Source organism: Nanorana parkeri, unplaced genomic scaffold (genome assembly GCF_000935625.1).
Source record: "Nanorana parkeri isolate BGI_ZX_2015 unplaced genomic scaffold, ASM93562v1 scaffold593, whole genome shotgun sequence".
NCBI classification, from domain to species: Eukaryota; Metazoa; Chordata; class Amphibia; order Anura; family Dicroglossidae; genus Nanorana; species Nanorana parkeri.
The window spans coordinates 303,197-318,226 of NW_017306861.1; the positions used below are offsets into that span (position 1 = coordinate 303,197).

The following is a 15,030-nucleotide window of genomic DNA, read 5'->3' on the forward strand; positions in this document are numbered from 1 at the left end:
TTAATATTATTATTATTATTATTATAACTATTATGGTTAATATTGTTTTATTTTATTATTATTTTATTTATAATTGTATTAATAATAATAATAATAATTTTGCACTGACTGTTCACTATCAGGCTTCCTTTCACACACAGTATACACTCATAACCGTGGCCTGCAGTGGTCACTAGATGGTGCTGTATTACCACCAGCTGGTGGCTCCTAATTCCACAATTCTCATTGGAAATGCTACGGCTGATGCTACTACAGACATAAGGGAGTATGGAGCAGATATTTACCTATTCTGCAAATTAGATTTGTGATTAAACATGGCATTGGCTTCTTAATTACTTGTTTATTAAATCATAATTCATTGTAATAAGATAGTATTGCTTCTAATTCTTGAGCGTCTGTCATTGTGTACATTACAATTAATGGGCATGCACATCTATAGCGCATTCAAAGGGTTATTCATAGCCGTAGCACTGTGAAAAGAAACATGTTTTTAAAGGCTTAAAGGTATTTCCGCCTTCACTTCTAATCTAATTCACTGTAACCCAATTCTTTTTTTTTCTTGGCTGCTAGTTTGGCATCTACTTTGAAGGCGAACTCCAGGCGGGGTGGACTGGGTTGGGTGATGGTAGAACAAGCATCTGACGCTCCGACCAGTACTAATAAGATATGTTGGGCTGGTGGCTCCGAGTAGAGATACCTAACCATTCAGGCATTGAGTGGGAACCACAGTTGGTGACACTTGCTGGGGTGAGCATTGGGCTGCTGCCAAATCAGATCTTCAAAACTACCTGCTTCCCATTCAGATCTACTTGCTTCCCATTCAGATCTACCTGCTTCCCATTCAGATCTGCCTGCTTCCCATTCAGATCTGCCTGCTTCCCATTCAGATCTGCCTGCTTCCCATTCAGATCTACCTGCTTCCCATTCAGATCTACCTGCTTCCCATTCAGATCTACCTGCTTCCCATTCAGATCTACCTGCTTCCCATTCAGATCTACCTGCTTCCCATTCAGATCTACCTGCTTCCCATTCAAATCTACCTGCTTCCCATTCAGATCTACTTGCTTCCCATTCAGATCTAACTGCTCCCCATTCAGATCTACCTGCTTCCCATTTAGATCTACCTGCTTCCCATTTAGATCTACCTGCTTCCCATTTAGATCTACCTGCTTACCATTCAGATCTACCTGCTTCCCATTCAGATCTACCTGCTTCTAGTAGCGTAACAACCGGGGGGCGGGCGTTCGCCCCGGGCGCATAGATGGCGGGGGGCACCTGCCGCGAGCCGGAGGGACAATGATGGCATACTTGGACTTGAAGTTCCTTAGCTGATATATATGTGTGGGGGAGGGGGGTACAGTTCCAGTGGATGTTTATATAATATTGGGGGGGTGAAAAAAAAATTCTGCCCCGGGCGCCCATAACGCTGGTTACGCCACTGCCTGCTTCTCATTCAGATCTTCAGATCTACTTTCCCCCATTCAGATCTACCCGCTCCCCTATACAGATCTTCAGACCTACCTGTTGCCCATTCAGATCTTCCAATACAGCATCTGGGTCGCTCAGACCAGTACTAACGACGTTGATCATAGTGAAACCTACAGTCAGTGACACATGCTGTTGGTCTAATTTCAGATGATTCAGATCTTCAGATTTACCCGCTCCCCATTCAGATCTTCACATCTAAGTGCTCCCTATTCAGATCTTACAACTTATTACAAAAGAAGTTTTCCAACATCAACTTTTAAACTTTCAACCTTTAGGGTTCTGAGATGTCATTTGACCAAATGTCAGGCAGCTGATTTGAAATATGGACAATAAACCATTTCCTTTGGGAACACCCGCCTTTCATCATTCCTACTAATCAATGAGGCACTATTGGCTCCCTTGGAAGAGTACTGATGACATATGTTGGGGTGGTGGCTCTTAGTGGAGATACTTAATCATTCAGACATTGATCAGAGAAGGACCAGATCTTCATAGCTACCTGCTCCCTATTCAGAATTCCAATATACCTGCTCCCCATTCAGATCTTCCATTACAAAATCTGGCAAAGGGAAGTTTCCCAACACTAACCTCCTTCCTGAGATGCCTAGAGATCAGATGCCAGCAGCTGATGTTGGAAGATGGCCACAATAAACCATGTCCTTTGGGGACAACAACCTTTCACCATGCCTACTAAACAACGAGACACCACAATTTGCATGGTACACATGGTACACTTTCTTCTGCTCACATAAATACATTCCTACCATGAATGAACCAGTTATGTTCGCACCGCCCAGGTCAAAGATGGTTTTTTTCCCACCTTAACCTAAATGCACGGTCCACCTCTTCCACAAAAAAAATGCTGCAACGTTGATCTTATGATCAATGTTTATAACTACTTTTTTGCAGTGAAGCCTATAGAGCATTGCATCTGTGATCAGTACATCACGGGTGCAATGCAGTTTCTTGAGGTGTTTACCCCAGCCCCAGGTCCATACGGAGGTATGGACCGGGAGGTATGGACCTTTTGTTATGGGGCTGGTGGAAATGTGGTTGGACTACAATTGGGTGATGATACTGCACTGCTGCTGCAGCTGTGTTGAGTTCCTCTGCTGTGGTGGCGTAGTAGTGTTAGTAAACACTAGGTGGAGCCGCACACAGCTGTGCTAAATTCAAAGAAAAGTAGGATTCTCCAGTATTATTATTATACAGATTTTATATAGCACCAACAGTTTGCGCAGGGCTTTACAATATAAGGAAGACATGACCATTACGATACAATTCAAGACAAGATGGTAAGGAGGGCCGTGCCCGTGTCGGCTTATAATCTAAAAGAGAGGGGGAAGTGATACATGAAGAGGTAGCTGTGTGGGGATGAATTGTTTGAGAACGTGATGGTTGAGTGGTTAGTTTGAAGAGATGAGTCTTTAGGGATCGCCTAAAGGCAGTCAGAGTAGGAGATGGACAAAGAGGTTGGGGTAAAGAGTTCCAGAGGATGGGAGAGACTCTAGTGAAGTCCTGGGGATGAGCATGGGCGGAGCTGCCAAGGGAGCTGGAAAGCAGGAAGTCTTTGGAAGAGCAGAGTGGGTGGTTAGGGTGATACTTGGAGACAAGGGTTGAGATATAGCAAGGGGCAGAGTTGTAGATAGATTTGATTTTAATATTTAGAATTTTATCCTTTGGGCTATTGGAAGCCAGTGTAGGGATTGACAGAGGAGGGTTGCAGACACTGAGCGGTTCATTAGTTGAATAAGTCTAGCAGCAGCATTCATGATAGACTGAAGGCGAGATAGCCTGTGTAGAGGTCGGCCAATGAGGAGGGAGTTGCAATAGTCAAGACGAGAGATAACAAGGGAGTGGATGAGTAGTTTTGCGGTTTCTTTGGTGACGATGGGGTAAGTTGTCGAGTAGAACGATAGATTTGAGTTTCATCGGCCTAGAGATGGTATTGGAAGCCATTAACTGATCAAGGGAGGGGGTGTAGATAGAGAAAAGAAGGGGTCCAAGAAGAGCTTTCGGGGACCCCTACAGGAAGAGGGGGGGAGTTAGATTTGTAGTGACAGTAAAGGAGCACTTAGGTAGGAGAAGAATGAAAGGGCAGAGTCTTGTAGGCCACCCTTGTAGGTCAACAGTGTCAAAAGCAGCAGAAAGGTCTAATAGCAAGAGTAAGGATCGATGCATCCTGTGATCTATGTGGGGCAGGGGATTGGTTTGGGTATGCAGCCTTACGTTCTGTTACACCCTTAATATGGGTATAACATGACATGTGGTATCAAGGCTTGTTCACACCAATTACAGTATTTACCAGTGCGGTTAGCTGCTAACCACACTGGAAAGCACTAACTGGTGTAAACAAGCCCTTAGCCACCCTAGGACCCACATGTTACACCCTTCCTATCCAAGAAATTGTTTTCAGTTTTCAGTGTTGAGATAGTTTGACTGACAATTACTAGGCTATGCAACAATATCCAAAATAATATAATTTGATTGACACAGAGAGAGCTTTATTTTGGTGGTATTGAATAATCATCGGGTTTCCCTTACTTTCTTTTTTAGAACATAGTAAATAAAAATGTCAAGACAGTGCAACTCACAACCCAACTTCCCCGCCCCCCAAATGGCCCACTTTATGAAAAGTAGAAAACCCAAGTTGATCATATATTTTGCCATAATTTTTTTGGTAAATAACCAAGGCAGTACAGGTACGTCCGCTCTGAATAACCGTGCCACCTATTGCCTGTTGATTTATAATGGCCTGTTGGGAAGAGTTTAAAGGTGGACTGTGTATTTAAAGCAAGCAAGTACAGACACAGCTGGAATACATAAAAGGGGAATATTTTAACCAAAGTGGGAACGATGGTCTTATCCTGACAGCCCTTTCTAGAAAGCACAGCCAGAACCCAAGCACAGCTTAGTCGAAAATGCAATTCTAAGGTACTGTTAGACAGTTAGAGAACTATGGGGTGAGTGAATTGTACTCACCCCCATAGCTAGAGCCAACATTGAAACTGTCGCACATCAGCTCTATTGATCGGGAAGTGATCGAAAAAACATACTGCCGATCCGCTTACTTCCTGATCATCTCCCTGTAGTGTCGGTTACCACTCCCAGCAGGGATTCTCGACTCCTCTCCGATCCTTCAGCCCTCACTAGAGGAACGGATGGGGGTGAGGGAGGTCACAGCTGGCTCTGCTTCCAGGGAAGCAGAGTCAGCTGTGTGGATTTCAACAGTAATGTCAAGATCCGTCCCAGCTGCGGCGCACTCAGCATATAGCGGGCAATTGCCTGCTATATGCTGAGTTTTGGACGGGAGGACACAGTATATGTCTTCCCCTGACCCTGAGAACTATGGAAAAAGAGGTTGCCCACACAGGTCTCCTTTAGGAGCAACAGGGTACCCATGAGTCATCAGTCTGCTCTCTCTAGTGTTGGCCATGCTACATGTGCTGACAAGGAACATCAGCATGTTCCTTGTCAGCACATGTAGCATGGCCAACACTATTAAACCCACTTCCTTTGAGCCCAGGCTGTCATGGACACACCCCCTAAGAGTGTGACACCACGTCGGCCAGGGCTCACAGTATGGTTATTCAGAAATGAAGCCTGCGCTGCAGGAGAAAACCACCCACATCAAAAACGTATGTATGAAGGCAATTTTAACAAAAGACAGGTGCAAGGTGTGGGGAAGGGGTGGTGTAAAATTAAATGGGGTCATTTTGTCCAAATCGGCTGTCAATCTGCCCAAAATGATTTTGGAAGTTCCAAAGCAATGCAGCTAAAATTAGAAGCCTGTGTCCCCGGGTTCCTCCGTAGCGATCACTCCATGTCTTCCTCTTGATCTGCACATGTGAACATCTAAACGGCGGAGACTCTGTAAAGAGAAAGAAGCTGTGCTGCTGGAATTAGCGATAAGCGTGTCAGCGGGGAGACGGTCCAGTTGAGTAAAGACTATTGAAGTCATACGGAGGGGCCTCCGAGCGGCTCTGCTCGGCAATGAGCAAACACTTTAAGATGTTCGGCTTCAGAGGCGGCTGGAGACAATGGCTGACGTGCAGCAGAAAAGCCTCGGATCAAACGGCGCTGCAATCTAATTAGCCTTTCAAGCTGCTGTGCGCATCAAGGATTGTGTTTATTGCTCGGAATTATTCAATTATGTACCAGTTATAAAGGCTCAGAGATGACCTCGCCGGAGCACACGAGCTGGCCTACAGTCCCAGATAAATCCTGAGAGGAGCAGGACGTTTGTCCTGCTAAAGCGTAAAAAACGGGGTTTGCCAAGAGTGTTAATGTTTTAAATAGCTTACTTCTGTGTATAGTTCGGAACTGTAGTCATACAAGGGTGGCACCATACTCCCTGCACAGTCACTAGCAGGGCTGGATTTACTCTCTGCTGCCCCAAGGCCAGGTTCCTAGTCCATTATCTTTGCTGCCCTTCCTTTTAAATCCTTCTCTCTTCTCATGCTGGGGGAGAACTTCTGTTTTGCAGCTGACTGCCTTGTCTCTGGAATGGATACATGGTGTCTGTGTGTAGGTTCACAACCTGAGCCAGCACTACAGGAAGAGGCACTCAGCTGCAAAGGGAAGTTCTCCCCCACCATGAGAAGAGATACGGATTTAAAAGGAAGAACAGCAAAGAGAAGGGAAACTACCATGGATTACAGTAAGGCACACATTACAGTATTGGTTTATGTTAAAAAATCTGAGGGTTTAATGTCACTTTAACCGTATTGATATCACAAGTCCAACTCACTGTTTACACGGACCTGAGTGGAGAACGGACGTTCTTCGCTCTGCTCCCCGCTCACCACAGGGGGGTGGCGGGGGGAGGACAGAGCCGGGAGGATGGCGCCTGAAGATCTCCAGCAAGGAAAGAGGTACATGGCAGGGGGCAGAGGGGAGGACGGACCTGCAGTGTTATTACCAGTAATCTTGGTGATATCGCCGAGATCACTTGTAAACGAACGAGCGGCTTCCCCGCTCTACATTTAGCCCTGCTTGCCCAAAGCAGGGCTAAATGTAGAAAACAACTACTCGCCTGTCGCCCGGACTGCACGTCCTGGACGTTGAGATTCTATACCCCTGACGCCCCTCTGCTCCCTGCCATCCCGAGGCTGGGTCTCTGTGGCCTTGTGGGGAATCTGGCCCTGGTTACTAAGGATCTGGGGTCAGATGGGACCCCACTGAGGGAAAATGGCGTATCTCAGCAGGTTAAAGTGTCTGTAAAATGTAACAATTAACTTCTCAAATTTGCTCCATTAAATAAATTATTGAAAGCGTTTTGTTTTATCCTTTGACGCTGCCAGAAAAATCCAGTGAGCTCCTAACATACCTCCCAACTGTCCCTCATTGGAAACAAAACTCTGTCCCTCTTTTCTCCTCAGTTGTCCCTCTTTGTACAGATATCTATGAAATCTTCTGTAGTCCTTACACACTTCCTATCTTAGGGTGACAACGCTGTTCCTGTTTTTGGGATTAGATACAGTTTATCCTTTTTTTAAGGAATAAGGTATGCCGCCGGGTCCCCTCCTCTCTCCTGATACTGTCGGGCGTTCGGTCCATGACCGAGCGCCCGACTTTTCAGAGGGGGGTGACACCAAAATGACGCAGTCACCCCTCCAATGGTGGCACCCGGGTGCGGGCCGCACCCCCCTTGTGATGCCACTGCTTCCAACCCTTGGCCTGTGGTGCTTGAAGCACAGCAGACCAGGGATTATGACTTGGGATCAGCACCCAGTCTCAACCCCCATGAAGAGGTCCTTGGTGAATAACACTTGATTCATAGACTCAGCACCTTTGGACATCCCACATCACCTGCTCTCATACAGAATAATCCTCTTACTTTTAAGAATTTTGTTCCACAGTGATCCTGATCTAGCTCCCATTTTACCTCAGTGTGGTTCCTCCTCTGCAGATCCAGCTCCCAGGTATACCTTGTGCTGTGGTGCTTTGCCCTACCCAAAGCCAGCTGATGACCTGCAATTCTCAGGTACACCTACTGCCTTTCATTGGCTATCCTTTACAGCAGTGGTTCTCAACTCGTGGGTCGCGACACCCTCTGCAGTGGGTCGCGGCGTATGTAGCTAAAGGGTCTAAAATTGATGTTGTCGCCATTCTGACACCAACAGTTTGGTGAAGGCCCTTGACTGTGGCCCTGTGTACAAAGCCAGCTCCATAAAGACATAGTATGACCAGCTTGGGGAGGAGAAACTTAAGTGACCAGCACAAAGCCCTCACCTCAACACTACTGGTCAAATTGTGGGAAAGATTGAAAGTAAAGGTCTTCTACATCAGTACCTAACCTCACAAATACTCTTTTGCTAATGGACACAAATTCCCACAGACCACACTCCAATGTAATGTGAAAAACCTTCCCAGAAGAGTGTAGGCTGTTATAGAGAGAAGGGGGGGGGGGATGAAACATCAATGCCCATGGTTTTAAGATGTGATGCCCATTTAGGCTTGATGGTCAGGTGTTCAAAGACTTTTGGCCATATAGTGCATCTTCTTCCATTTTGTATCTTCAGTATCATTAAAGATTGATTTGTGCAGCCCTTGGAATTCTGCGTGATTAAATGCTTTCCACTCCCCGTGAGACCAAAAAAAGTACTAAACACTTTCCTGGCTCCAGCAAGGAGATTATTCACTATGGGAAAAACATAGCCCGGGGTCTATTTGCATTTAATTAATAGAAAAAAGGTTAATTGTGCTATTAGTTATGTGGTTATCTTCAGCGGGATAATGGAGAGGAATGCTAATCGATGGCAGTGCTGAGTGTGTTTCAGAGTCTTGCTGAAGCATCTCTAATTCTGCAGGGAAAGGTAGACATTAGCGTTTTAAGGGCAAACTGTCTTTGCACCCAGTGTTTCATTGGCAATATCCTGCTGCAATTTCTTGGAGGGTCCACATGTGCCTAAGGTTGTCTATACACATTAGAATCTGCCTGACATCTGTAAGAGCCCATTTACACTCTAGCGGTACACTAGGCACCTAGCATTCATTAATTAGCATCCCAAGGCACCTACCAGGGCCTGTGCTTTGCAGCTCAGTGCAGCAGAAGATAGGGCAATGCCATGCCTGTAGCAACCACTTACAATTCTTGTTTGATTTTGTTTCATATAATAACAGAAGAAACTTAGTTGATGGTTACTGGAAAAACTTCTGTTTTGTTGGCATTTTCTTTTCTGCTTAACACTAACTAAAGCCTCGACTTTTCTGATTTTGGGTTTATGATTTGCCCCCTGGCATAATGTTGATATAATTCAGGGTAGTGAATTAAAATGTAAGGAGGTCCGGTGAACAACATTTTCATCGGGCCAAGTCCAAGTCGCAGTCCGGACAGAACTGTCTCTCAGCCTATGTCCGGACCATGGACTGCCATTTAGTGACCCCTGTCCTATACCATTCTCTTTCCCCTCACTTAACATCGACAGTCATGTTGTCACTTCTGCCCTCTTCACCACTACATGCAGAAGATGCTCTCCTGTTGCCACTGTAACTGGCAGCATCGCTGTTGTCATAGTGACAGAACCAGGACCCACCTTATACTTGGATCCAGCCTTGTCCTTCAGGGTGCAGATCTTCAAGTAGATAGGCCCCCCGCTGGCCGGACCCCTTCTTCCCCTACTGTCTCCCCACAGAGAGAACAGCACGAGTGCCCTTCCCTCCGTTTTTCATGCAAAATGTAGACAGCATCCGGTTAATGACCTCCACCTCACAATGCAGCCTCATGGCTCCCCAGTACCCTGTCTAGTGGTCCTACTCCTCCACGGGTGATAAGAGAGCGGGCCAGACAAATGCCCCTCTATCCGGCCTCTTCTCTAACAAATTTGTGTTCCCGCTCTGTACAGATGGCAGGGGGGGTACTCAGAGGTCAGTGTATCACCTGTCCTGCAGCCGTAACCCAGTGCGGGTCGGCAAATGCGGTCTGGACAAAGCCACCACTTGGCCCAAACTAAAAACTCTAACACTAAACTCAGGAGGTAAATTTTAAAAATGCATTCAGGGACCTTAACTATTACCAAAACTGTATCTTATTTGTGTATCACTCGGCTGTAGATCCTAAAATCATCTGGTGCTGACACTGTCCTTCCTTCTGGAGGGTGGCTACTTTTGTTCCCCATGGTCCCTGTACTTTTTGTAAAGTAGGCAGGGAAAGGCAAGTTGCACAGGTCGCATGACTATCTGCAGTCCCACAGTGGGAACACATATTGCTGCTTTAGTGACAACACTATTGCTGCTTTATAAGCAGTAGGTGAGCATTGTCACCACAAAAGAGGAAGTCAGAAGGCAAAAAAATGAAGTCAATTAAATACAATGGATTTTCTAGATTTAAATTAAACAATAATTGTTAATGTCCTTTTAATGCTATCAGGGGCATGGGGAAACACGTGTATAATTCAGGGCCAATTTAGATTTACTGCAATAATGTATGTACCATGGTGCATTGTCTTTCCTTTTAAAAAGGTACCCCAATGCACTAGTCCAATGCAACCCCCAATGCCGGAGCATTGCAGCTCCCCGTAACATGTTAACACTGACACCGTAGTGCGCTGCTTCAAAAAACATGGTGCATTTCCAATTTGTGTTGTGGTTTGTTGGCAGCTCAAATGAACGAGCTGCCTTAATTATTGGCAGTGCATGTTAATGGACCTGTTGATGCATGAGAACGTGTGTTACCTTACCAATGCAGCACATAGATCTGAATGGGCCTTTAAGGATTTGGCGTTACTTACACTAAGTATCCACTCACACTCACATGTCACCTGTCAGGGACTACCCCAGAGGAGATATGGTGGGGGGAATTACATGAATGAGACACCGGGCTTTCAGGATGGAGGTGAGTCTATGGCGATGACTTACCTGCAGTTGGCTGCAGAGCTGGATCAAAGTTTTTTCAGGCACCAATTCCTCTAGGAAAAAAAAAGAGACCGTGTCAGTAACCATCTAATCCCTGTAGGTATGATGTGATAATACATGGTTCATCCCTAGTAGAAGGCATGAGACCGCCTTTTAGGGACTGTAAGAGATATAAAGATTGCTGCAAAGTCAGAGGTAAAAATCCTACGACCAGAGTTAACGAGAGGAAGAAAGTGGCATTTACAGGAACTGGCTGCTCCAATTCATCTCTTATGGGTAGCCACTGGTCCTTTATTCATCGGGTATTCTCTCATGCCAGCCATAGGTTAGGTATGTTGGAATTAGGCACATGCCATATGCTGGTCTAAATAGGAGCTTTTAGCAGGTGGCAAAAATTAATTATGTTTAGTGCCCCAACAAAAAGGTTCCAGCTGCTCCGTGTGAGCTAAAAATCTTAACTGCTACCCTGGTTCATCTTTGCATGCCCCCATGTCTCAGGCTTTAATCTTACACTTGGTACACCTCTGCCTAAATGCTTCCTCCTCAGGCCTGTGTCTTACGTTCCATTCTATCCAATCAAATCTTCCAGGGGTCCCTGATGAAGACTAGTACTCAGAATCTGCACCTTGTAAAAGCCAACATCTACCATTGGTGATACAGAGGGTCCACATTGACCTATGATGAGAAACAATAAGGCAGGTTAACCCGTTTGGTGGATGGACGCCAAATGTTAAACTGAAATTCATGATAATTTGGCAACACACACTGCTCATGACACAACAGTCTATACACTGTGGCTTTCACCTGCCCTTTCCTCCCCAAAAGAACCACCCTCTGCTATCTTTCATATTCCCAGTGAGGTGCTCCTGTGTGCAAGTGAGCCCCTTCCTGAACTGGCCTGGTGCATGGCCACAACAGGGACTTGACACGCCTTATGAGGCATGGCAGCTCTGCTTCGCAGTTTGCAGTGTGCCTGCCACCCCCTTTCCAGCCAGAGCCAACCAGGTTGCTAAGAGCCAGACAGGTAGAAGTGTAAGGGCCATACACATCTCTTGCCAGTGTCCCGCTGAGCTCCTGGCAACCAGTTATGTCACTAGTTGCCTTGGGCTTGACGGGACACTGGACCTCCCTGATGTCACTGGTTACCAGTAGCTGGCCGGGAATGCTGGTCCTCAGCCCCCCTCCTCCAGCTGCCTCAAACAAAAAGACTAGGGACACCCCTGCCTCCACCCATGCTAAAGAGTATGAATTAAGGAGTTTCCACTGCTGGCTACTGCATTCAGGTGGATGTGCCCTGAAATTTTAAATCAAAGTCTGTTGAGCCAGGGCAACCCATGGCTCGAATGTTGGCCATTTGAGAAGCTGATATTCAAGCCATCTATGGCCAGCATTATATGATGATATGCAGCCACTCCCAGTGAAATCACAGCCCATGAAAAATACTATTATTCCTTTCTAGGTCCTACCCAAGGTCAGCAGTTCTAATGTGACCGGAGGTCAGAAAGTGAAGGCAAGGAGCCCATGGTGCAGTACAAGGAAAGAGCTTGGAGAAGACAAGAACTGGTAAGGGATCCCTTGGACATCTTCATTTTTCTAAAGGAGCAAATGGATTCTCTGGGACATCAGGAATCAGTGGCAATGGTATGTTGGCTGCCATTTGCTCCACTCTGGGGAAAAAATACGATCTGCTCATTATGATCCCATAAACCTAATTGCTACTTATGTATCCATTAGGAATTCACTTACCTATGTCAACTTGGGATAAATTTGGTATTTCCTTTAGAAGGCTGGAATAGTAAGAGGAAAGCCCATTGTGTGCAGACAGCAGCAGCTGGCAAAGATCTCTGTGCCACTTGTAGGCATGTTGGATGCATGTCTCTGATGGCACATAGCAATTTCCCTGCAAGGCAAAACATAAAATCAAATGCAGTGACTCAACAGCTGTATTAAAGTATATATAAAGTAATGTCTTTTAGTTGTGGCTAGAACAGGGAAAGGTTAAAGCTGAAGTCTGGGAAAGTCCAATATTGTGCTCCTACAAGATCCATGTGTATTCTTCTTGAGATTTGTGTATTTTTTCCAGATCTGTGCAGTAATCCAGTGGGGGGAGTTTCCTGTAATAAAGACCGGTTGTTGCGGCTCTCTCCCCTTGTGCAGGGTGACTGGTCTAGTCTACCCCCCACATGTAGTTATCTGCAGGCAGCCTGTAGCGGTTGGAGCCTACTTGGCCCCTCCCACATCTTTGCTCTCTCTTACTTTGTGCAGAGTGGTCTTGTTTCCGCCCCCCTCCTTTAGTTTTATGCAGCAAGCCTGTAGTGGGTGTTTTTTTCCGTCTCCAATTGAGGAGGGTTTTCCTTATTTCCTGGCCCAGAGATGCAAAGTAAGTGAGAGGAAATTTCTAGGTGAAAAGAATTCCCCTCTTAGACAGTTGTCACAAAAACAAATTTCCTTATTGAAAGAGTTCCCTCTATTCCTGTTCTGGTGACAACAGTAAAATGTTGGGTTTTGCCCATCACTGGTGAACATTAAAACAGTGGTCACCAGACCAACACAGAGGATGAGCAGACAGCCAGGGCAACTGATAGGGGGATACAGCCAGCCCTCCCGTACCGGGCCTTGGGCCCTATAAAGACAGTAGGGGAGCCAGGAAAGGGCTTCCCACACAGCTTCCCCCAACAGGAACTCCCTGCAATGCCTGCGCAGCTTCGTGGAAGTGATCAGGCGGAGCAAGTGATTGGTGCAAGTGCAAGTGATCAGGCGGCCGTACACCTAGATCACTTGTACAGCTCCTGAAGTATATCTGCAGTCTCTGGCCATCTTCTGTTGCATGTCTGAAGTCTCTGGCTACTTTCTGTAGAATGATATTTACTGAATATTATGTGTGGCCCTCTGGTGATGTCAAGGGCTGCAGTTGAGGTCCCTACAGCAAGTTGACCACCACTGGTGAACATACTTAAAAACAAAATTGCTTTAACCCCTTCGTGACGGGAGACGTACAGTGTACGTCCCGTCACAAAGTAGCTATATGACTGGCCACGTACACTGTACGTGCCGAGTTATATTAGCCTCTGTAATGCTGGTAACTGCTGATTCTCAGCAGTTCCAGTCATTAATTAATGCCTCACTATTGAGTAATCTTTAAAAAAAAAAAAATTCTAAAAATAATAATAATAATCAAAACTTGCTGCTGTGGAAGAATCACACAGCAAAAATGTAAAAAGTGTGTCAGTCATTTAGGAACAGAAACTAAAAACTAGCTCAGTCATGAAGGGGTTAAACAAAATCAGCAAATGGTTAAGACTCTCTCTCTTTTTTTCTTGCTCCGTGTCCCCATTGATAAGAAATTTAACATTTACATTCTATGCCCCAGTGAAAAGGCGTCAGTGGGAAAGGAAGTGATGGGAAATGCACAACAACAAAAAATTAATCTTCTGCTATTACGGGAAAAGGTTACAGCATTTTAAAATTTGTATTACTGTCTATGCTTTACTATCCAGGTCATCTGTTGTCCTGATTTCACTTGGACAGACAGTGAAATAAATTCTTCCCTGGTAAGCCAAACATATAAAATTATTTTCATTTAAATAATGGGCATTTTCTGGCACTAAGCTTTATTATGTTTAAATCAATTTTTAAACAAATTGAAATATGAACAGTGTTAGATTCAACCCAAAATTTTAATGGTTTTGGATATCCCAAACCAAATGCAATGTTTTGGCTAGTTTGGGGCTCCCAAACAGCTGCCTTATATCTTCTTCTGCTGCTGCCTGGGCACCATTATCTTGACTACCAGGGCCACCAGATTACACCCTTCCATTTTCCTATCTCTGGTAGAATATTTTTAGGACTGCTGTTTTTTTTTATTCCCCCAGACTATGACCCAGTACTTTAATTCTTTTGGCCCTATCATTTAATCAAGCAGAGCTGGCAGGAGCTTCCCAAACCATTGTACACAATTTTGCATCACCTCCTGCTCTGCAATAGACACTGTAGCCTGCTTTGTTTTCCTATTGACTTCAATAGAACTTCTTCCAAATTTCCTAAGCTTGCTTGTTGTTAAAAAGTTTGACTGACCCACAACTAATCAAACTTTTCAGAAATACACTCATCTCTATTTACAATGCAATTGAGTTGATTTACTAAATCAATAGAAACTGTTCACAGTTGAGCAGTCCCTATGTCGTCAGTACATACACCCTACTTTGTGAGGCCTCTGCTCCATTTCTTACCTCTGGAGATGGGGGTTTGCAGTACGCAGCTCCAAAGACCAGATTCTCGAGTGAAACGCTCGTCTGGTCTGTCGCCAGTTCTTGGTTGCTTTTTCCTAACCAGGAGCCTCTTACCGGACGAACAAAACTAGAAGACGATATAAGCATCAGGAAATAAGGATTGAAGACAATGAAACAATAACATATAGTTGTGTGCTAGAACCTGGCTTACATTGGCAATACAATTCTTTATTAAATGTGAAATGTAAAGATCCAGGTTGCTTTTATGAATTAATTAAAAAGGCATCAAACTTGGTTTTACACTAAATTAGCTCTAGCTGTTAAGATTGTAGAAAGAACTCGGTTACTTATGTGGTAGGTTTGGTGCAATCATCTTGACAAAAAGTACTTTGAGGACTGCTTCATGCCCCACCATCCCTTTTGCTGTTTGGTCACAATGCAATTATATATATATATA

General features: G+C 45.1%; 1 protein-coding gene across 1 annotated transcript in view; it reads right to left on the minus strand.

Moving 5' to 3' along the window:
• FAM135B (family with sequence similarity 135 member B) overlaps positions 1 to 15,030 on the minus strand; it is a 54,083-nt gene that overhangs the window by 29,803 nt on the left and 9,250 nt on the right. Inside the window, exons 6-8 of the mRNA XM_018562706.1 lie at positions 14,574 to 14,700; positions 12,091 to 12,244; positions 10,348 to 10,397 (exon numbers count right to left, since the gene is read on the minus strand). Of these exons, the coding sequence (XP_018418208.1) occupies positions 10,348 to 10,397; positions 12,091 to 12,244; positions 14,574 to 14,700 (331 nt within the window). The remainder of the gene's footprint in view (positions 1 to 10,347; positions 10,398 to 12,090; positions 12,245 to 14,573; positions 14,701 to 15,030) is intronic.